This window comes from Rhinolophus hipposideros, assembly GCF_964194185.1.
Source record: "Rhinolophus hipposideros genome assembly, chromosome: 22".
NCBI classification, from domain to species: Eukaryota; Metazoa; Chordata; class Mammalia; order Chiroptera; family Rhinolophidae; genus Rhinolophus; species Rhinolophus hipposideros.
The window spans coordinates 41593698-41617088 of NC_138068.1; the positions used below are offsets into that span (position 1 = coordinate 41593698).

General features: G+C 36.7%; 1 protein-coding gene across 3 annotated transcripts in view; it reads left to right on the forward strand.

Moving 5' to 3' along the window:
- Positions 1-21412, forward strand: part of XRN2 (5'-3' exoribonuclease 2) — a 78534-nt gene extending 57122 nt beyond the window's left edge. For all 3 annotated transcript variants that reach the window (XM_081034077.1, XM_081034078.1, XM_081034079.1), the window contains 3 exons: positions 11563-11626; positions 16300-16438; positions 20876-21412. In XM_081034077.1, the coding sequence (XP_080890203.1) occupies positions 11563-11626; positions 16300-16438; positions 20876-20941 (269 nt within the window). In that variant the 3' untranslated portion in view covers positions 20942-21412. The remainder of the gene's footprint in view (positions 1-11562; positions 11627-16299; positions 16439-20875) is intronic.
- The last annotated feature ends 1979 nt before the right edge of the window (positions 21413-23391 follow it).

Consider the following 23391-nt stretch of genomic DNA (forward strand, 5'->3'; position numbering starts at 1 on the left):
TTATTAAAGTTCTCACTGAGTTCACCTATTCTTCTCCAAGTTCATTGAGCATCTTTATAACCATTGTTTTGCAGTCTTAGTCAGGTATTGCTTGTCTCCATTTTATTTAGTTCTTTTTCTGTTTTCTTTTCCTATTCATTTGTTGGGAACGTATTTCTCTGTATCCTCATTTTGAATATCTCTGTATTTGTTTTTATGAATACGTGAAACAGCAATCTCCTGATTTTGAAGGAGTGGCCTTGTGCAGTAGCTTTCCCTTTGTGGACTGTATATTGGGCTGAGTTTCTTTGGCATGCCAACTGGGGCTGGAGCTGGGAAGGGCATAGGCCTCATGGAGACCTGGGGCCATGCTGTGCCGGGACCACCTTGCCTTGGCAGGCCAGTTAGAGCTGTAGTTAGAGATGACTTAGGCCGTGGGGTGTCCTGGGGGTAAGCTACTCTGGAGCTGCCTTGATAGTCAAATTGGAGCTATAGCTGGAATGGGTTCAAGCTATGGGGAGTCCCAGGGGCAAGTCCTACACTGCCATCTTGGAAGCTGGCTTAACAACATTGAATGGAGCATTGTTAGACTCCGTCATGAATTCTATGGACTTCTGCAGTTTTATTCTATTTAGTGAAGCACAGAAAGGGCGCAGAGTTTAATGGGCCTCTTGGAGAACTGCTTGGTGCAGTAATTTACTTATCTGCTTTTCCTCTAATATTTAGTAAACATTTCTGAGTATTTCTATATATACAGTATATGTAAAATATGTATCCAGCTGTACGCATAAAACAGAAGGATCTATCACTTTGAAAGCGCTATTAGTGCCCTGAGATTTTTACCAGTAAATGGTGAAAGCACATCCAGGTTATATTGTTAAAGCAAGCTGTTTATTGACACATTCTTATCACTTCCTATTTTCTTATGGCTCTTGGACATTTACTTCTGTCCATAATGGTATCACAGCTTCCAGACTGACCACTGACCAACATTCCTGGTGTCTGTCAGGAAAAAGAAGAAAAGCTATCCCCTGTAGCCACCATAGCTCCCAAAACTGTTAGAACTAGACCAACCAAACCTCAGGTGAACAGAACTGAAGAAACAAATTCTTAAAAGGCTGTGGTTTATTGCAGGGGCCAGGGGAGGAGAGAGGGGAGAGGAAGAATGAAGTCAGATAATGCCAGCAGCCAAAGGGGTAAAATGGTCTGTGACGTTACCCTGTCCAGAGCTTGGAGGTGCACAGGGACATACGGGCAATTGACATTGACACAGCTACTGCACCAGTAAATACAGCACACACTCTGTCAGTGGCCATGCATCTTCGTCCAAATTTATACACAAATGTGCGCACATTCCTTTAGTGGATATAATGTAGAAGAATCCTTGTGGTGAGATCAAACATCAGAAATAAGAAGAAAATCACACTGCCATGGAAGAGCTCAGCCTGAACAATGTGGTGATCCCAGCTAATCCATCAGATATGGTTTCTTTGCTCCTTTTTAATGTCCTTTGAAAATGGTGATAGCATTTGTAGGCTTGGTGGTAAAGAACTGAAGATAACTAGTGCTGGATAGAGGAACCTTATTTTTGATTCTGGCAGCTTGCTATTTTGGTAACATGGTAATTGAGTTGACCACAATCAAAGTACAGTACTTGATCTCTCCTTCTTACTGCATGAGCGAGCGGATGATGAAATAGTGATGTCAGCATCCTTGAACATATCTAAGAGGGCAGTGTTGGCTACAGCTTCTGTTTGAAGTGATGCTGTGTTTTGGTTGTGGCCTGAAGCTTTGAAGTGCAGCTTGGTATTTCTTTTCTTCCATGGAGCTCTTACCATTCAAACACTACAGATTTGGTAAAATAATAGTTAGGTTGACTTTCGCTTACCTCCACTCGGTCATTTTTGTATGAATCTAAAGGGGTTGTTGGTTTTTTGTTTTGTTTTGTCTTTTTAAAACGGTTTTTAGCTGATAGTTAGAAGAACAATGAGTACTTAGAACTGTACCACTGATGAAAAGATAATCCTATTTTTGTTTTTTTTTAATGGAGTGTGCAGCCTGTCTATAATTTTGTTTAGGTGACTGCAGAGCCTGGAAAAGCTGTTGCTGCTATTGATGCATAACATAGTGCTATCGGTCTTTATATATATGAGGTGTGATCAATATGGTGAATGTTTAAATTAAAAAAAATTATTACAGTAAAAGATACATTGCCATTAATACCCCTCAAAATACTCCCCCTCACTTTAAACACACCCCATCGTTCTTGCCACTTTCTGAAGCAGTTCTGGAAGACCTCTTTTCATAAGTGTCTTTAGTTGCCCTGTCATGGCTTCCTCGATATCGTGAATCATTTTGACTTTGGGGAAGAGCCAGAAGTTGCCTGGTGCCAGATCTGGTGAATAAGGTGGATGAGGACACATCGTAATGTTTTTATTTGACAGAAATTGCTCTACCAGAAGCAATTTGTGACATGGAGCCTTTCTGTTGTGATCACAAAATATGGTGAATGCTGCTGCTGAGTGCCATCCAACAGAAAGGAAGGGCTCTTCAGTATGGGATGCAGCACATTGAACCTTAGTAACAGCGTGTGACAAATTTCAACTTGTTTGGTGCAGTCAGTCAGGTGTGAGCTATAGTTGAGAGAAAGTGTGTTTTAAAGTGTGCTGTAAATCATCCTCCATCATGACAACACTCCATCCATGTCACACATCGCTTCGGTTATACGGCAATTTCTGTCAAATATAAACATTACGCTGTGTCCTCATCCACCTTATTCACCAGATCTGGCACTGTGCAACTTCTGGGCCTTACCCGAAGTCAGAATAATTCAGGATATTGAGGCAGCCAAGACAGCACTGCAAAAGACTCATGAAAGAAGACTTCCAGTACTGCTTCAGAAAGTGGCAAGAATGATGGCATAAAGTGTATTCAAAGCGAGGGGGAGTATTTGAGGGGGATTAATGGCAATGTGTCTTTTACTGTAATAAATTTTTTTTTCTTATTCAAACATTCACTGTATTGTTTGATAACACCTTGTAGGTAATGCCATTTTATTATTCGTATGTTTGGTTTTTTTTTTTCTTTTTAAAGAAGTCTCTTACATTTCTTGTAATACTGGTTTGGTAGTGATGAACTTCTTTAGCTTTTTCTTGTCTGGGAAGCTCTTTATTTGTCCTTCAATTCTAAATGATACTTTGTAGAATAATTTTGGTTGTAGGTCCTAGCTTGACATCACTTTGAATATTTCCTGCCAATCCCTTCTGGTTGAGAAATTAGCTGACAGTCTTATGGGAGCTTCCTTATATTTACTAGTTGCCTTTCTCTTGCTGCTTTGAGGATTCTGTCTGTCTTTAACCTTTGCCATTTTAATTATAATGTGTCTTGATGTGGACCTGTTTGGGTTCATCTTGTTTGGGAGTCTGCACTTCCTGGGCTTGTATGTCTATTTCCTTTGCCAGGTTAACAAGTTTTCAGTCTTTATGTTTTCAAATAGGGTTCAGTTCCTTGTTTTCTCTCTCCTCCATTTGGTATCCCTATGATGCTAATATTGCACTTTATATTGTTCCAGAGATCCATTAAACTGTCCTCATGTTTTAATTGTTTTTGTTTTTTTTTCTTTTTGGGTGTTTTCTGCTACCTTGTCTTCCAAATTACTGATTTAATCTTATGCTTCATCTAATCTGCTATTGATTCTGTCTAATTAATGTATTCTTTATTTCAGTTATTGCATTCTTCATTTCTGACTAGTTCTTTTTTTTTTTTATGGTTTCTATCTCTTTGTGTAAGTTCTCACTGAATTCATCTATTCTTCACCTAGTTTAATTGAGCATATTTATAACCAGCGTTTTGAACTGTGTATCTGGTAGATTGCTTGCCTCTCTTTTGTTTGTTTCTTTTTCTGCACTTTTGCCCTGTTCTTTCATTTTGGGCGTGTTTCTTTGTCTCCTCATTTTGGCTGCATCCTTGTGTTTGTTTCTATGTATTAGGTAAATCTGCTACGTCTCCCAGTCTTGGTAGGGTGGCCTTATGTAGTGGGTGTCTTGTGGTGCCAGTGGTATAGTCTCCCTAAGTCACCTGAGCGAAGTGCTCCAGGGTTGTCCCTTGTGTGGGTTGTGTGTGCCTTCCTGTTGTAGTTGAGCCTTATTTGCTGTTGGTACATCAGTGAGTGAGACTGACCCTCAGGCTGACTGTTAGGAGTAGCTGTGACTACAGGAGATGAACTGTTAGTAGGGGCTGACCTCACCTGTTGGTTTCTCTGTAGTGGGGCTCTGGTGCTTGTTGAGTCCACCACTTGGGTTTATGTTTTGTGGAGCTAATCGAGTGGTGTTTTAGTGTGGCCTGAAGCCAATCACAGGGTATGTTAGTTCTGGAACCTCTTGGGAGGAGCTCTGGTGCTGGCCAAGGTTGGTAGCTGCCTGTGCTGAGCTTGGAGGCTCCTAGGATTAGCTATACTGAGAAACAAGGCTGGCTGCCACTAGTACTATGTTGGCAACCACTTACCAAGTGTTACAGGGCATGCTAACGCCAGTAGTTGCTTCTTTGGAGTTTATAGGTCTTTCAGAGATTTTAGGGAAGTCAGGAATGTAGACCAGGGCTGACTACTAGTGAAGTACAGCTACTAAAAGAGCTTTGGGCCTGCCTGTGTGCGAGTTGGGTGGGGTGGGCTCTCAGGGAATTACTAGGGTGTGTTGAGCTGTGTTTAGCCAATTTGCGGGAGGCTTAGCATTGGCACATTTATCCCAGCCAGAGCCGCCCCTCCAGTTCTCACCCTGAAGCTAGATACTTCAGTTCCTCCTCGTATGTCCCCAGTGCTGTTACAGGTGCTGCACTAGAACGCAGAGGGAGTGAGTCCATCAGCGATGAAGTCCATGCATAGGCCCTTTATGAGGAATACTGCAACTCCAGCAACTCCAGCAGCCCACTATCTCACCTAAACAGAATCCTCACTGATTTTCACAGCCTAATGTTGTAGAGACTTCTCTTCCTGGTACTGGTGGTCCAGATTGTGGAGTTTAGTGGGGAGCTGGGACCCCTCGCTCCTCAGGGTGGACCTCCACAGCAGAGATATCCCTCCTGATTCTTAGCTGCCACACATGGGTGGGTGTGGGACCAGCCTGTTTAACATCTCCACCCCTCCTGCCAGTCTCAGCATGGCTTTTCTTCATATCCTTAGTTAAAGAAGTTCTGTTCAACTAGTCTTCGTTTGATTCTCAAGGATGGTGGTTCTATGATTTAGTTGTAATTTTGATGTGGTCATGGGAGGAGGCGAGCACAGCATTTACCTACTCTGCCATCTTGACTTCAAATTAGTATTTTAGATTTATTTAAATAAATACCAAGCAGTGGAATTGCGGGGACATATAGTCGTTCTATTTTTAATTTTTTGAGGGTGTTAAATACTGTTTTCCATAGTGGCTGCACCAATTTACAATCCTGCCAACCATACAGGTCCTCTTTCTCCATATCCTCACCAGCACTTGTTGTTTATTGATTCATTGATAATAGCCATTCTGACAGGTGGAGGTGATAATCTCATTGTGGTTTTGATTTGCATTCCCTGATGATTTGTGACGTTGAGCATCTTTTCATGTGTCTGTTGGCCATCTATATGTCTTCTTTGGAGAAATAATTTGTTCAGATCCTCTACCTATGATTTAATTGGATTGTTTGTATTTTTGATGTTGAGCTATATGAGTTCCTTACATTTTTTGGATACTAACCCCTTATTGTTGTGTATTAAATTATTGGCAGATATCTTCTCCCGTTCAGTAGGTTGTCTTTTCATTTTGTTGATGGTCTTCTTAACCATACAAAAACTTTTTGTTTCATGTAGTCCCATTTGTTTATTTTTTTCTTTTGTTTCCCTTGCCCAGGAAGGCATATCCAAAAAAAATACTGCTAAGTCAGTTGTCAAAGAGTTGACTGCGTATGTTTTCTTCTAGGAGTTTCATGGTTTCAGGTCTTAACATTTAAGACTTTAATCCATTTTCAGTTTATTTTTATATATGGTGTAAGAATGTGGTCCAGTTTCATTTTTTTGCATGTGTCTGTCCAGTTTTCCCAACCCTATTTTTTGAAGTGGCTGTCTTTACTCCGTTGTATATTCTTGCCTCCTTTGTCTCATGATACACTATTAATATCTTTTTAATGACTATAAGACTTTAAAGTTAATTCCTGGTGTTGGTAATGGGTGCTGTGCCCCTTTTCTTGATTCGTGTTATTGGGGCCTATTTAATTTTCTTAGTTTAGTTTTTTGTTTGTTTTTTCATTGAATTAACTTTTAGCTTTGTGGTTGTTCCCCACCTTCACCCACCCACCCCCCAGCCCCATTTAAGTACATTTATTTTTCCTTCCTCTCTCGTTTTCTGTTGATTTCTGCTTTTGTCTTCATTCTTCTAGTTTCTTTAGAATTAAATTGGTGTTCTTTTTTAATCATTTTTGGAGATGAAGACAGGTAATTTATTTTCAGTCTTTCTTATCTAATATATGCACTTGATTACAATAAATTTTCCTCTAATAACTTTAGCTTTGTCATACATTCCTTTTGTTACGTATCATATGTTCATTGTCATTCACTTCACAATATTTTTCTGATTTCAGTTTTTTTTAATTATATAGTCATGGCTAACTTATGAGTATATTGCTTAATTTTTAAAAATATGTTGCTTCTAATCTTTTAAAGTAGATTTCTTTCTTAATTATAAACTAAATTTCTACAAATGGTATTGCTGGATGAAAAGCTATGTTGAATGGACTTTTGGTTAATATCACTACATTAACCTCCAAGTAAACGCATACCAATTTACACTTATGATAGCAGCAGGTGAGAATTTCTAATATCCCAACTTCCACCGATACCGGGTGTTACCATTTTTTTAAAGTTCTTTATAACATGATAAGCAAGGAAGAATATATTTTTGTTTTAAGATATGTTTTTTTAAATTGCTGCCTGATCATATTTTTACTAACCAGTTTTTCTTTCATAAATTTTCTGTTCTTGTACCTTGCTGATTTATTAATTTGTATATGAGTCTCTTTATTTGTAAGAGCTTTTTAAAGCAGAGGAATGCATAATTACGTCTCCTTTCTAGAACCACAACTCTGCTGGCTGTGGAAAAGACTTGGTGGATTCTAGTTAGGAAGAGATAATGAAGGTTCAAAGTGATTTTTGGCAAAGTAGGTTCAAAGTGGAGAAAGTGGGAGAGGAGAAACTGAAGGGCTGTATAATTGTGATAAGTGAGGGAGAGAGAAGGTTCAAGATGAGGCTCACGTGTACACTGTGGATACCTGGGTGACTAATGACGCCTTTAACAGAATTTGGAAACCCAGGAGGGTGAAGGACTATGGAAGAATATGATGAATGTGACTTTGGTGGAGGTTGAAGTGCTGAAGACATTTAAGTCATCTGTCAGGAGTTAGTAATATGGGTCTGATAGTTGCTGGAGAGTGAAGATGGTTGGAGAGAGAAAATTGGGAAGTATCTGCACATAAGCTAGAGATGTAAAAGTTCAAGAGGAGTTGGATAGATTACTTTTAATTGCCCTTGGTTATAAGAGAACTTAGAAAAGCTTAGGGGTTGTGAGGTTGGACTTCCTGGCTGACAGCCATGTCATATCACAAATTATTCCCTGATAACCTTCGTGACAGATATATTGGATAAATAATTGACCTAATCTAGAATGGTCATTGCCCGATAGTAAATGGTCACAGTTGTATAATAAGCCCAGACAAATGGCTGCCAACTATCAAGAAAGGAAATCCCATGCTCTGTGATGTTTCCCCAATACTCTTCATACATAGTTCAGTCTATCATCGATCCATCCATCTGTATTTCTGTCTGTATCCTGTTGTAATTTTTTATCTGATCATATATATCTTAAAGTGGTGAAAGAGATGTTTATTAGAAGAGATAGTACACTCCAAAGAATTAGAATTGAGCCTGAGCACAAAGAAAAGCCACTCGAGAGGCTGCGGCTCAAAAGCCATATATTTTTTTGAATACTGAATCTTTTATTGGTGGTATTACCCTTTTTAAAGGGACGGTGATTTCATTGATTTTAACCAAGACCTTTTCTTACTTTTTATCCATGAATCCATGTTTGTCAAGATAATTACTACCAAAGTGCTGTTAATTACAGCACAAAGTGTTACTACCAAAGTGTGTTAATTACATTTATTTTTCCTTCCTCTTTTAATTAGATGTGTGTAATATTAATTCTAAACTTTCGAAATGTTGAAAAATTTCAAATTCCTAAACTGCCTTCTTGAAAAATCCTAAGCTTCTGAGCCTCCTGGTTGAGGAGGTAGTTCTCCTCTGGTCCTTCTGAAATAAAATAACATGAAGAGTCACCTCAACCAACAGCACAAGTGCATGTGAAACTTGGAGTAGCATAGTGTAGTGGGGAGTGGTTAAGAGAACTTATTCTATCCTGTGGCTTTCACTCTGCCCCTTAATAGCCTTGCGACCTTAGGAAGATTTTTGTCAGTACTCCCATTTCCTCATTTCTAAAATGGTACAGAGAATACCCATCTCACAGAATATTTACAATAAATGAGTTTAAGTTATCAAGCACTTGAAACAGTGCCTGACGCATAGTGAGTACTGTGAGAGTATTAAATGATTAAAAGATTGGTTTCCTTTTTATAGAATTTTGAACTTAAAATTTCGTCAGTAATTGTTTTAGTAAAATACACATCTAAACCCGTTTTATCAATCTCTTAAAATATTTTTAGTATCATAGCTATTTCCTTCATATGGTGCTGCAAAATTACACTCAAGAAAGGCTATTCGGTCAAACTGCAAACTCTTGTCAAGTATCTGTTGTAGGTGTTTCTTACTGTTGGTCTTTGATTTGTCTTTAGTGTGTCAGTTTTTGGCTGATGAGTAATTGTCTGGTTACTGACAACTTCTTGGAGACAAGTGCAGCCCTAAACACTCAGTGTGAATAAAGCATTTTGTTTCTTCAACCCGGAGAGTCTGATATGTCACTTCACTTAATTTCAGTCAGTAAACTTGTCAATTAGCGGCATTTGAAAAGTGGTTTTTGATTAGTGCAATTAGTAAACATGGAATCTTTTCTGTGATTACCACGCTGATTAGGTAAATTGTCATTTGAGGAGTTATTGGCGAAGGCTTGGTTTGTGTGACCTTAGAGCTCTAGAAAAAGGATATGTTTTTAAAGACCAAAGGAAAAATTAACTCTATTTTTCCTCTACCTATACCTTTTGGAAGTGCAGTTCACTATCTCAGAATTCTTTTTGCTTCCTCTCAAATGGATCTTCTGTTAGAGCCAAATGAATGATAATAAGTTTGTTTTACCTTCTACTTCATTACTTATCAGCCAGGAAATGTTTTTGCTTTATGTATACTTAAGAGCTGCATATGTTTTGCTCAGAGCCACAAGAAAAGATTTGTTTAAAGGTAGCCTTGAAGTTTGTCTTTGATCCCTTATGTTTTTCTTTTTTGGATTGAAAGCAAGAGATGTTTTAATAATTGTTTGACAATTTTTAAGTCTTGCAAAATTTGGTTAGGTGTTAACAAAACTATAGTTTTTGCATGTGCTGAATCTATGTGAATAAAATTGTTCTGGAGGTGAGAAGTAGAAAGAAAAAGCAAATAGAGTGGGAAGTACCTAGTATATTAGAATGATGGAATAGGAACTTTTTTCATTTTTCTAGGCACTTGTTAGTGTAAAGGTAAGACTATTGAAGGGTTGCCCCTCCAAAAAAAGCATTTATACTTAATTAACTTTACATTCCCATTCTACTTAGAAATATTGTGTGCTTAATCTAACATGTAGTATATTTGAATCTAATGAACATGTATTCCTGATGGTGATGACATTCTCTGAATAAAATATACAAGCTTTTTTCTACATTTATTTTTCATAAAACATCAAGATAAGCACTTCTGAAGCCTTTTCTTAGTGCAGATGTGTCTTTTTTATTATCTGCATTTAATTTTAAATTTATTAGAGATTCTGGGTGGAAGCTTCTGTATGTACCATGAAGAATATGTATTCTTTGATGATACCATATATAAAGAGACACCATGGAACTAGAATCACGGAAGTAAGCCTTAATGGTAAAAGGGGGCATGTTTCCAGGGTGACCACAATGATTCTGGAACATGTGAAGTACAGAGCTAGACAGGAGTCTGAATGAAATTCACTATATTTCTTTTGACTTCTGTTACATTAGCTAATTTTACATATGTAAGAAACTAAAACAAAGTACTTCTGGGAACACCTTGAACAAGTTTTCACTAACCTAATTTTTATGCAATATCTGAGTAGACCAGTGGACTTCAAGTTTAACAAAATAATGATCAGAAAAAGTAACCCAAATGTTGATTTTAATTTTCAATGTATCGCTTTCTCGTAAATGGTAACTCATTGAAAAACCAAAATGTGTTAAGGTAAGTGTATCTTGAGTTTTTCCATAGAAATCACACAGATGAAATGATGACTGTTTTCTAAGAATTTCTGGTTTATATCCTCTAATTATGATTTTTCTGATAGTGTACAGTCTGTAGTAGAAATTCAGAAGTTAGTCTGGGCGTAGACTAGTGATCCTTCTTGCCCTGTTTCTGTGTGAATTCTTTGGTGATTAGCTTCCTGAGTTTCCATTCAAGTTTTGAATATCTGATAACCACCATGAAATTTCCTCAGCATTCTTCATCAGTTTGCACTAATTTGGTTTTTAAGAGATAAAGAAGGGACATAAATCAACTGGAAAAGCCACCTTTCTTTCACTTCAAAATGGGATTCTTCTTGGAATTAACGGTGGCTTCCCTGTTCCTTTCTAAGAGAGGTGTCTCGTGGGTTTGGTTACCGGTGACTGCGGGGCAAAGGGCTATCAAGACTGGAGACCAGAGTGGCAGTTTATTGATACCAACCTACTGAGCCACTAAACGCCCTACTGACAGGTGTTGTGGGGTGTTCCTTTAATCCTGCTTACATAGAGGAGAATCAGCCATTTAATTGTTTCTTATAGTTAGATGTTGTTAGTTCAATTTTGTGTTACAGGAAGAGGTTTGACTATCAGAAAACAATAGAAAAGTGAGGGGTGTCCCCTTTATTAACGCATCTTCCTGGTGCTCTGTTTTTTTGTTATGATAGCTAGGTAAGTTAGGGTTCCTTTCCTTACATGTTCAGGGAAAAAATTTCAGGATTTCTATTAAAGTTACTATACATTTAGTTTGTATTTATGGAAAAAAACCTAAATCCCTTCTTTTTGCACAGCATTTGAAACATAAATGTAAAAAGTATATATACCTTTATACACATACATACATACATACATACATACATACATACATACATAGCTGAGAGAAAGAGAAATGTGTGAGTTTAATGACCAAGGTTATAAAACTGTTTATTTACCAAAGGAAAAATAATAAAACGAACAAATTTACTGACCCTCTTAGTTTTGTTATCTTTTTACATTTCCAGTGTGTATGATTATGCTAGTTTATTTAGTTTATATTCTGTCTCAATATTTTTTCAAGAATTTTTAATTATAAAATATCTGGGTAGTTTAATAGTGATTACTTTTTTAAATCTCCTGTTTATTTTCCAGATATGAGGCCCCAAGATTCTTGGCGAGGTCCTCCTCCCCTTTTCCAACAGCAAAGATTTGACAGGTAACATCACTTTTAAATATTTTCCCACATCAACACTTAAGGTTTGGGTTTTCTCTATGGTTTGAAATATACTCTCCCCCCTCTAAACAGTGTCTCTTGTGCCTGTCCTTTAGGAAAATAGACGGTTAACATGTAGAAGTAAAAGGTTCATGTTTATATATTTTCCCACTTTTCTTGGTTCTTAGCCTTTTGTTATTGGAGCTTTTGAGGTGCCCTGAAAAATGCAACACAGAAAGCTTAAAATTGTACAAGATTTTGGTAAGGCTAAACAAATTTCTTTTTAGAAGGGTTGTGTAGCTTAATGAGGCATAACTAATAGTGTTCCACTTTCATCATTTCTGTGCAGGCAACACAGCATTAATACAGACCAACCATTGATTCTTGCTACAAACCTCTTGAAGTCCTAATCAGCGTCTTTGGTACAACTTTTTCAGAGCTGACAAGTCTATTGTAGGGCAGTGTCACTGTAGGTCAGTAGTTATTAGTTGCCACTGAAAACAGTTTCTTTAACTACTTAAGACTGAACTGAATTAAACGCAGAAGGGACTCAGAAGAGGATTATGGGATCTGCAGTCTAATAAGTACCACGGACTAGGAAGAATGTGACATGGTTTAATAACAAGGGATGTTTGACATGTGTTCTTTCATTGATAAGTTGTGTGCTTCTAAGTCAGATGGTCTCTATACAACAAGACAGCTAGGCATGTTATGAATAATTATATTAACTTCTGTAGAATAATTTTTTAAAGGACAGCTTTAAAATCTATCACTTCATGCTGGTTTTGCCAACCTCAGTTAGTGTTAAGATGAATTAAGCCCCAATCATAGTAAGGTTTCCTACTTTGCCTTCCCAGTTCTAATCTGTTTTGTCCCCTTTCCTCTGGTGTTTTAGCACTCTGATCTGTTAACATATGCAATGAATAAAGTGTTATGAACAGAGTTATAAATGCTGTTCCCCTTTTTCTTTGGAGACTCCAAAACTTCATTATTTTCTTCAAAAAAATGAAAGAAATCATGTTCAGTTGTTTATTAATAGTATCAACTACTTAGTTCAAGCTGCATATGACAACTGATAATGCCTGTATTTGTTTGGTTGTCATTGTAAGTGCTCAGGGTACACTGTATGTACTCCTTCAACGTCATCAGAGTCGCACCATTTCCAAACAAATTAAATGAGTAAAGGGCAGATTTTTTCTAAGTTCCATATTACTATCACGTTACAGCTGATCTCTTTTTTAAACTACTGTCTTTCTGCATTACTTCTGTCAAGTTTGATTTTAAGACTTGGTTTTCCCACTGTGTTGCTTTCTTCTTTCCCACATTATTAATAATTGCTAACATTTATTATTTGCTTACAAAGTGTCAGCACTGTGTTAACATGGTTTTACAAACATCATTTATTGCTCCTAGCAACCCTTTAAAGTAGATATTATTTTTACAGATGAGGAAACTGAGGCACACAAAAGTTCAGTTGCTTAACTAAGGTTTCCCATCTGTATTCTTTACTAGGAAACTTTCACTCGAACAGAACTCATCAGAATACTTGGAGCATAACATTATAGTAAAGCCATAGGGACTTCAAAGAACATAAAGGATCTACTTCCACTTCGGGGCCACTCTTTCCCAATAGCTTTCCTTCCCTCTACACATTAGAAATTTTCCTAAGATCATCACTATTGTTCTGATGTCCATCGTTTCTTTGTTCTTCTGCCCTGGCCAAGTATTGGTATTATCCTGACTGACTTTGTGAACCCAGCTAAGTAGGAATAAGTTTTGTGGGAGATTTTGGTTTAGTCTTAGTCAGAAATTTAAAATCATGCTTTAAAACAAAAGTTCAATGTGTGCATAGTAGAATTCTGTCACATGTCTTAAATCATGGTCATTTAAAAACACACCACTTATTCATAAAGAAAACAAAGTTTCAATTCAGCCATGCTAAATTTCTCCATTAGCCTCTTAGCAAATATAGTACATCACTCATTTCTGTACACTTTTCATTCTAACCATTCCGACCTTATAAAACAGAGGAGGAAATATGAACATAGTCACTTTGACTTTGCTGAGATGTCACAACTAGTAAGTAGTAGGATACTTACCAGAACCAGGTATTACTGATCCTCGGTTTAATACTTTTCTGCTGTACAATTAAGAATGATTGGTTGAGAATCCTATAGCAAAGAAAATTTTGAGTGTACCTTTTTTCTAAATTACACTGTTTTATAAATTATTTCCTACTTTGAGATAGTATATGTAATTCATGTATTTATTTAACTTAAAAATACAACAGGAACACCTCCCCCTTGCTTCTCCACACAAAGACAACCTAGTGTTAATGTTACGCACAGATGTCCAACATTTGAATTCTCTGCATCACTTGAGCGCTGTCCCATTTTTTGTGTTCTTGCCAGTGGAGGCTTCTCTTTTCTGGCCATATTCATGGTGGCTATTTCATTTTTAACTTATGGGTGTTACACTCAGTTAGCATTGAAAAAAATCTTTAAAAATTCTGATTTGCCATATTATAAATTAAAAACGTTTAGATTGTTAGTAGTTACTTCATATTGCCAGCTACTTTCCAAAACAGTAATTTAGAAACTGAAGAATATTGTGGCCATCCATGATGCCAAATGCCTCAGATGATTTGCCTCAATTGATGGCTACTAATTTTTAAAAAGTTAAAATGTGTTAAACTCAATTCCTCTTTCCCAGATTTCAAATGTGTTTTCCAAGGCAAATTTCAGTTTGCATTTACAAATTAATAAGTATAGAAATCTGATCGACTTGTGGAAAACAAAGGCCTTTCTGCCAGTAAAGGGGAACAAAACGTATATGCCCCTCTTTGTTCTTTCTGTTTAATTTTTATTAAAATATTTAATGAAAATTATCTGTTGGAAACATTTTAAGTAATAACTTCAAACAAAAAGGAGAACTTTGTGTTTTTTAAACTGTGGCTTTATTCCTAACCTATTTTTAGAACATAAAATATTATAAAATTACATTTATAATGTATATTATCCATACTTAGCAGATTTTCCCATAACTCAGTTGAGTGAGTTTTATCATTGTAAAATTGAAAAGAAAAATTGATCACAATATATGAGTTGCAGTGTGTGAGCTGCATTTTTGGCACGTGGGTTTTACATTAGTGGCCCAGTTTTAATGAACCTCTTTGGTCACAGCACACACCTTAACCCTCACTCTGCAGTGACTAGAAGAGACCATTCCTGACTTTGTGCACAGAGCTGTTATTCCTAAATAGATCAGGCATTCCTGCTAAAATATATTTGTATTAATAATGAGCCTGGAAACTAATGAAAAGTTCTGAGTATATGCATATTCTTTCTGAAATATAGATTTATTTTTTTATTTTATTGATTTACATACAGCAAATTATATTATTAGCGCTCAGATTTCACCATTAACTAACGAATAGCCTTGGCCTTTCTAGAGAGCTTCAGAGAGCTGTTCTTTAAGCTATCACAGAAAAATAATCATCTTTGGTATTTAAAAAAAAAAAAGTTTCAAATGAAAGGAGAAGAGCCGGGGGCAGAGAGAATGGATTTGGCTTGAATAACTGAGAAGACTGCATTACCCAATTTTCATTAGGAAGTGAAAATCATACGCCGATACAGATACAGCTAATACCAGCTAGTCAATGCTGTATCAAATTTAAAGTTTTATTGTAATTCTCCTTAACAGTTTTAATAGTTCCAAAGCTTCGAATGTTAAAATATACTGGAGAATTTTTTTTCCGTTTATCATTTATACTGACTGTTCTATAAAATTGAAGTTGAGGAAAATGCATCAAGGAGAAAGTTATATCTTAAATGGTGATTGCCTTTAGAAGATATATCTTTGCTATGTTGTTTATGTGACAGTTTTAAATTACGTTATGATTTTTATACATCATACCTGTTGCTTTGTATCTGCAAAGTTAAAATAGGCACTTGAAGACAATTAAAACATTTCTTTTGACTAGTAATTTGGGCTGGCAAACTGGGTTATAATAGCTGTTGAATCTGTGTTCCCATGTAAACTGTACACCAAATGCCAGTCAGCCCATGCCAATTAGTGCTCATGTTGCTAGGTCACCATGGTCAATTGAAAGCTGCCTCAATAGAACTTGAAAAGGTTTCTTCCCGATCAGACCTTCTGACATATTGAGCAGAATAATGGATGGGAAAAAACAGCGAAGTCCCCTACCCTAGATTCAGAATACTCAGCAGTAAGAATTCATTTGCAACCTGCAATTAACTAGAAAGAATGGACTCCAAGAACGAGTCTGGACATTTTTAAAAATAAAGCCTCATTCTCTTGTCTTGCACATGTTTACTCTTTGGATAGCATCTTAAATGTAGGCAACTTGGAGGTCTTGGGTCTAAATCTTTATGTGACTAAAAAGGAAATTACGCAGTTGAAAAATGAACAAATATTTTTTTAAGTCAGACTTTTCTAAATTGCATTTTAAACACCCTTTTTAATAAGTGCTCATACGTCATGACACAGATTATGCTTGATATGCGGGACATAAAGGCCACTCTGATACTATATATCCCATGTGACAAATATAGCAAAATTGGATTGTCCTAAAATTGAGTTGATACCTGCCGCTTTTACGCTTTTGGCTGTATAACATGCCTGACTTGTAATGCATACATGATGCTTTTCCACAGAGGCGTTGGGGCTGAACCTCTGCTGCCATGGAACCGGATGCTCCAAACCCAAAATGCAGCCTTCCAGCCAAACCAGTACCAGATGCTAGCCGGACCCGGCGGGTATCCACCCAGACGTGATGATCGTGGAGGGAGACAGGTGATGCTCTGTGGGCTGTAGGACGAAGAGCATACGGCTCACTTCGTACTTAACCATGCCTCTCAGGACTCCATACTTCTTAAAAATATTTCCGGATAAGCTATTGATAAGTAGCTAAGCTAAACATTGGTCCCTCATTAAAAATGTATATCGATGGGGTGAATATCTGCTTCATTAAATAGGTTATATACATTGAAGATGCTGAAGAATTTCCAGACCAAAAGCCTTTTTAATAACAGCACTCAGTGGTATTTAGCACGAATGTGGTCAGTCGCCAAAACACATTGTTTATCCTTTAAGGACATTGCTTTTTATTTTAATACGAACTAGATCTCACATAATAGATGATAATTTCCTAGAAGCTGAAAGCAGGAATCTACCTTTTCAGTTGTTAGCTTTATTCATCTTAGAAGTCTCCTGTCTTCTTTTATTTTAGTTTAGTTTTAATTTTTTGGTTATTAGTTTCAGGTGTACAAAACAATGTAATAGACATGTTCACAAAGTGATAATCCCCCACCCCCAATCTACTACCCTTCTGACATCATATGTAGCTGTTACAGTTCCACTGACTCTATTCCTTAAGCTGTACTCCACATCCTGACCACATATATATAATTATAGTTGACATTCATTATTATTCAACTTCAACTTTGGCCATAAACTGGTCTCCCTAATAAGACACGTGTCCATCGGATACCCTACAAAATCTTTGCAACATTATTGACTATATTCCCCAAACTGTCTTTCGTATCCCCGTGGCAATCTTGTGATTGCCAATTGTGCTTTCTAATCCCCTCACCTTCTCCCTCATCCTTACCCCCCTCTCATCTAGCAACCCACAGTTTTTTTCTCTATATCTCTGAGACTGTTTCTGATTAGTTTGTATGTTTAATTCTATTCTTAGATTCTACATATAAGTGAGATCATAAGGTATTTGTCTTTCTCCGTCTGACTTATTTCACTTAGCATAATGTTCTCTAGTTCCATCCATATTGTTGCAAATTCTAAGATTTAATTTCATTCTTCTTTATGGCCGAGTAATACTCCATTGTATAAATGTACCACAGTTTCTTAATCCAGTCATCTACTGATGAGCATTTTAGTTGTTTCCATGTCTTGGCTATTGTGAATTGTGCTGCAATAAACAGGGGTGCATAGATTTTTTTCAAATTAGTGTTTTGGATTTCTCTGGATAAATGCCTAGGAGTGGAATTCTGAGTCGTAAGGTAGTTCCATTTCCAGTTTTTTGAGATACCTCCATACTGATTGCCATAGTGGCTGCAACAATCTGCAATCCTACCAGCAGTGCACGAGCGATCCCTTTTCTGCACATCCTCGCCAACATGTGTTGTTTGTTGATTTATTGATGATAGCCATTTTGACTTGGGTGAGGTGGTATCTCATTGTGGTTTTTATTTGTATTTCTCTAATGATTAGTGAGGTTGAGCATTTTTTTCATATGTATGTTGGCCATCTGCATGTCCTCTTTAGAGCAATGTCTCTTCATGTCCTCTGCCCATTTTTTAATTTTGTTTTTTTGGTGTTGAGTTGAATGAGTTTTTTATAAATTTTGGATATTAACCCCTTATCAGATGTATCATTGACAATTCTTCTTCCACTCAGTAGGATGTCTTTTTGTTTTATTGATGGTTTCCTTTGCTGTGAAAAAACTTTAGTTTGATGTAATCCCATATGTTTAGTTTTTCTCTTACCAAGGAGCTGTATCAGTAAAAATATTACAAAGGGTAATGCCTGCAAATTTACCTCCTATATTTTCTTCTAGGAGTTTTATGGTTTCAGATCTTACATTTAAGTCTTTAATCCATTTTGAATTTATTCTTGTATTGGTATAAGGAGGTGGTACAGCTTCATTTTTTTGCATGTGTCTGTCCAGGTTTCCCAGCACCATTTATTGAATAGACTGTCTTTACCCCATCGTACATTCTTGCTTCCACTTGTCGTAGATTAAAAGACCCTATAGGCATGGATTTATTTCTGAGCTCTATTTTGTTCCATTGATCTATAAGTCTGTTTCTATGCCAGTAGCAAGCTGTTTTGATTACTGTAGCCTTGTAGTATGATTTGATGTCAGGTATTGTCATATCTCCCACTTTGTTCTTATTTCTCAAGATAACTGTGGCTATTCGAGGTCTTTTATGGTTCCATGTAAATTTTAGGATTATATGTTCTATTTCTGTGAAAAATGTACTTGGTAGTTTGATAGGAATTGCGTTGAATCTGTATTTTTGCCTTAGGCAGTATGGACATTTTAACTATATTAGTTCTTCCTATCCATGAGCATGGTATGTGTTTCCATTTACTTGTATCTTCTTTAACTTTCTCTTCAGTGTCTTATAATTTTCTGAATACAGGTCTTTTACATTTTTGGTTAAATTTATTCCTAAGTAATTTCATAGTTTTTGAAGCAATTGTAAATGAGACTGTTTTCTTAATTTCTCCTTTTGATAGATTATTATTGGTGTATACAAGTGCAATTGATTTCTGAATATTAATTTTGTACTCTGCTACTGTACTAAATTCATTTATCAGTTCTAATAGTTTTTTGGTGGAGTCTTTGGGGTTCTCCATATATACCGGGTTTCCCCGAAAATAAGACCAGGTCTTATATTCATTTTTGCTCCAAAAAATGCATTAGGGCTTATGTTCAGGGGATGTCATCCTGAAAAATCATGCTAGGGCTTATTTTCCAGTTATGTCTTATTTTCAGGGAACCACGATAGTATCATGTCATCTGCATATAATGAGAAGTCTCCTGTCTTGATTCATCTGATCTCTCTTATGGAAAGAAATCTCTCCTTCATTAAAAAATTTTCCACATATTTTTCTACCAAATTTAAACAGCTGTACATTGAATGAGTATAATAATTCCTAGACAAATTTAGTTTGATGTAAGTTTCATTCCTTCTCTTTATAGCATTCAGTTTTAGCAGTATTTAAGACTGAGATCTGTTTGCTTCATTCTATTTGTCCCTCAGACATTTGACATCCTGTTCAGTATTTATATGTCTTTTAATCAAAATCCTTGCCAGAGAACAGGATTGGAATGCTGTGATTCAGAGTGTGTGGTGTTTGTGGAGTTTGGTACCTGCAGTGCTATGAACTGGTTTTAAATTGCTTACCTGGTGTTGCCTGCAGGCCTGAATACTATCTGCCCAAGAACTCTTTAACTATCAGATTAAGACTTTATGTTACTAGAGTGGATGATACTAGGCAATCTGAATAATGAGTATTATTGAAATGAGGATATACTTATAACTAGAATGCATCTTGGAGATTGTTTAGTTCAGTCACGTCATTTTCACAGTCAGGAACTAAAACCCTAAAACACTTGCAGTTCGGCAGCAGAGCTGGGGACTTCAGTATTTCTGACCCCAGTTCATCATCTTTCCTTCCTCCTTCAGAGGAGATCTTCCCTTTGAAGAAGCTCTCTGCTGTTACAGGAGGTGAAATTCTTATTTATTTAGGAGATACAAACCAGTTGGTAAATTTATAATTCTTTTAGGATCTTTTGGAAACACATTTTTTTCTCAGTCTCTTTTCCAGTGATTTTTATTACATCACAATTTTTGAAGCACTGTTGTAGCAGTTCATTGTTAAAAAACAATATGATTATGACTTCACTATATCTTTAGTGAAGTTTATATGACTAAACAAGGCCTTAGCCTACATTGTGTCCTTGAAGGGTCTACACATATTCATATTATAATTTACTGTACTGCTCTGAGTGACAACATGGGGCAGGGACAGGGTCCATTTCAGAATCCTGGAGGCCTAGAAACAGTATTGAGATGGAAGAAGTGTTACATTTCTCTTATGTTGTACAGAAATGTTATTTGCAAGCATAGTAGGACATGTTATGAATGTCATCAGTAATTGATATGTAATAACCTAATGTGCTACTTAATGCTGTACTGTTTATAGCTAAACAAAAAAACAAAATCCCTAAAATTAATAGTTAAGTAGGCCTTTACTGACTTAGCAAGCTCTGCGTTGGTTAAGCAAACTGACTTTCATAGTGTAATGTGTTTAAAGATAATGTGGGCACCTTATTACAATATGGATTGAATTATTACTGCTGGGGTTGGTAGAGATGATTGAGACCCGCAAGTGTTTTACACAAAACACCTAACTACAGTTCATTTGTGTGCATGTTAAGGAATTTCTTAATTGCTTGTTAAGGCTGTTTTGTTAGTTGTCAGTAATAGCATTTGTGCTAACGTCTCACTTTGCAACAGGCTTTGTACATGTAAAGCTGCAGACCAAAAGCATCTATGTATTTATGGAGATGTTTCATGTGATACACCTTTAAGACATACTTACCTTCTTTATGGTGTTTTTTCCTATAGAGATGTAAAATTAATTTCTTTGCAGGGGTGTTAATCCAGAAAATAAAGTCTTTCTTTTGCTTATTTTCAGGGATATCCCAGAGAAGGAAGGAAATACCCTTTGCCACCACCCTCAGGAAGATACAGTTGGAATTAGGCTTTTGTAAAGATTTCCCAAATCCTTTCATCATTCTACAATTTTATGCTATTTGTGGAAAGATTCTTTCTCAAGTAGTAGTTTTTAAGAAAACTACAGTACTTTGTGTATTTCTTTTAACTGTGTATATTTCTACTGATATGATCTCACTGTTTTATGTTGCTTTCCAAAGATGTGTGTTGCATAATACAGTGGATCTGAATTTATTATTGCTTGTAAAACACTTTGACGGAATAAGAATACTGGTTTTTCATTATGGTTGAAAATCAAACCAGCTGTGGATTTCAAAACACAGTATTCTAGATCATCTAAGATCCATGCTGATTTTTAATGCACAAGAATTAGGTATGAACTCTTGAGCTGAAACCTTCAGCCAACTAGAGTATATTGTTCAGTATTTCTTTGGAAACATTTCATTAATGTACTTGTCTTAATGGAAATTTCTGGACTTTATTAAAAAAAAACAACTTAAAACTCTGGTCTCTTGTGTTCTTCTTTTACAGTATTTCAACTTTGAAAATCTTGGCCAAACATGTTGGATTTTTTAATCAATTTTTCAGAAAACAATTCATTTCTACAATTAGATGTCAAAAGAAAAGTGAATAATAAGTAGATGTTAAGAGTATATGCTCAGCAAGATAACCCAACCAACCCATATGTTAGTATGTATGTCAGCTACTGATTTGGCTAACTGTAAAATCTTTGTGAGAATAAATTATTTACATTTAACCAATTTCATGTAGACGCCTGCTCCAGTTTAAAGGACTTTTTAAACAATTATTAAGAAAAGTTAAATTCATAGCTCCTTACCATATTTTTTGCATTGTTTCATAACAGATTCCAATTTGTACTCATTTTTTTCATTGCTACTAAGCACACTATAATTCCTTAAATTTATGCTTGGAGTTCACACACAGCACTTCCATATGCATTTTTATTTGATTACCACAACAAATGAAGACACACATATAAAGACTCTTGCTGCTTTGTTTCCTTCTTTCTATTCTAGCCCAAGACTATAAAATAAGATTTCTCTTTGACCTTTTGACTTAGGACATTTTTGTTTTAATATTCAACTAAAGCACACTTGTTAATAATAGTATATGTGGGGGTGGGGGATCCCACCTTAACCTTAAATAGGAAGGTATTTTATTTTGAAGCTATTAGGTTCATTGCTGGTAATGGGTGAATAGAGCAGGGTCCTTTATTAAGACGGTCTCCACTGGGAATTACACAACCATTACACATTATTTTCACAATAACATTAACCTGATAATGCCTTCTGTTAAATTTTTCTAATTCATCTTCCAAAATATTAAAAATGTATATTGCCACCTAATCAAGTACTGCAAATTCCAAAGCCCATATAAATATCTTAACTGTGTATAGCTTCTTAGGTACCCAAAGCCCACACTTCTACAGAACCTGTATTTTGTCAGATCTTCAGTTTTGATTTAGTTTTGTTTTAAGCTATCATGAGTGTGTCCGTAAAATATTTCCGTTTTGACTTGGCTTTTTTTTCACAATTACATGTAACTGTTCAAATTAAATTTGAAAATTGATGTTTAAAGTGTTTTGAAGAAGCCTAAACAAAAATCCTGATGGAAAAATGAAGAAGCTGGATTCCCTCTAACAGGTGGTGTGCTCTAAAGGACATCTGCCAGCTAGCTGAACCCTTACTTCTGGGCCTCCTCCACTCCTTCACCCTTGCTTCCATCTCTCTATTCTACCTCCGTCTCTTTCCAACTTATCGGCATGTCTGAGTGTTGTTACAGAGATAACAGAAATGTCCTGTTATTTCAACAAGCAAGAGATTTTTTAGAACTTTAAGTGGAATGTTCAAGGCTACAAACACTCCTCTATATTCAGATTAAATAGTTAACGGACCAATTTAAAATAACATGTTATTTTTAAGGAGGGCACAGTTTTTGAGGGTCTCATATTAAAGATTCTTTAGAAATCTTAGAACCTGGAAACAGCAGGACTTGACTGTGGCGCTAAAGGCTCTAAATGAGCAGTTGTCCTTCCTTTAAAGATCAAATGAGATAATGCACGTTAAAGTGCAAAGTCATCTACAGATGACTACTAGATTGCCATTTAGCCTTAGGCAAATTGGGGGTAATGACCGGTAGGTTAACTTTTGCGCGATGATGCGGAACGTCGGGGACAGGCTCGCGTGGGGCTGGGGGTCCCGAGCTTGCCTTTTCCTTGGGGCGCATTGGAGGTCGGGCTCACCGCTACCCAGTCGGGCCCCGGGGCGCGGCGACTTGGCAGCGGGGGCTTGGTGGTGGCGATGCCCGGGAGCCGCGGGCCTGCGGCGGCGGGGACTGACGTGCTGCTTTTAGGAGGTAAGGTCCTGGGTCCGCGGGCCCAGCCAACTGCCCGTCACCCTCCCGCAGAGCCCGGAAGCGCTAGGCCCTCGGTGCACGTGGGGCGTACCCTGCGCCGGG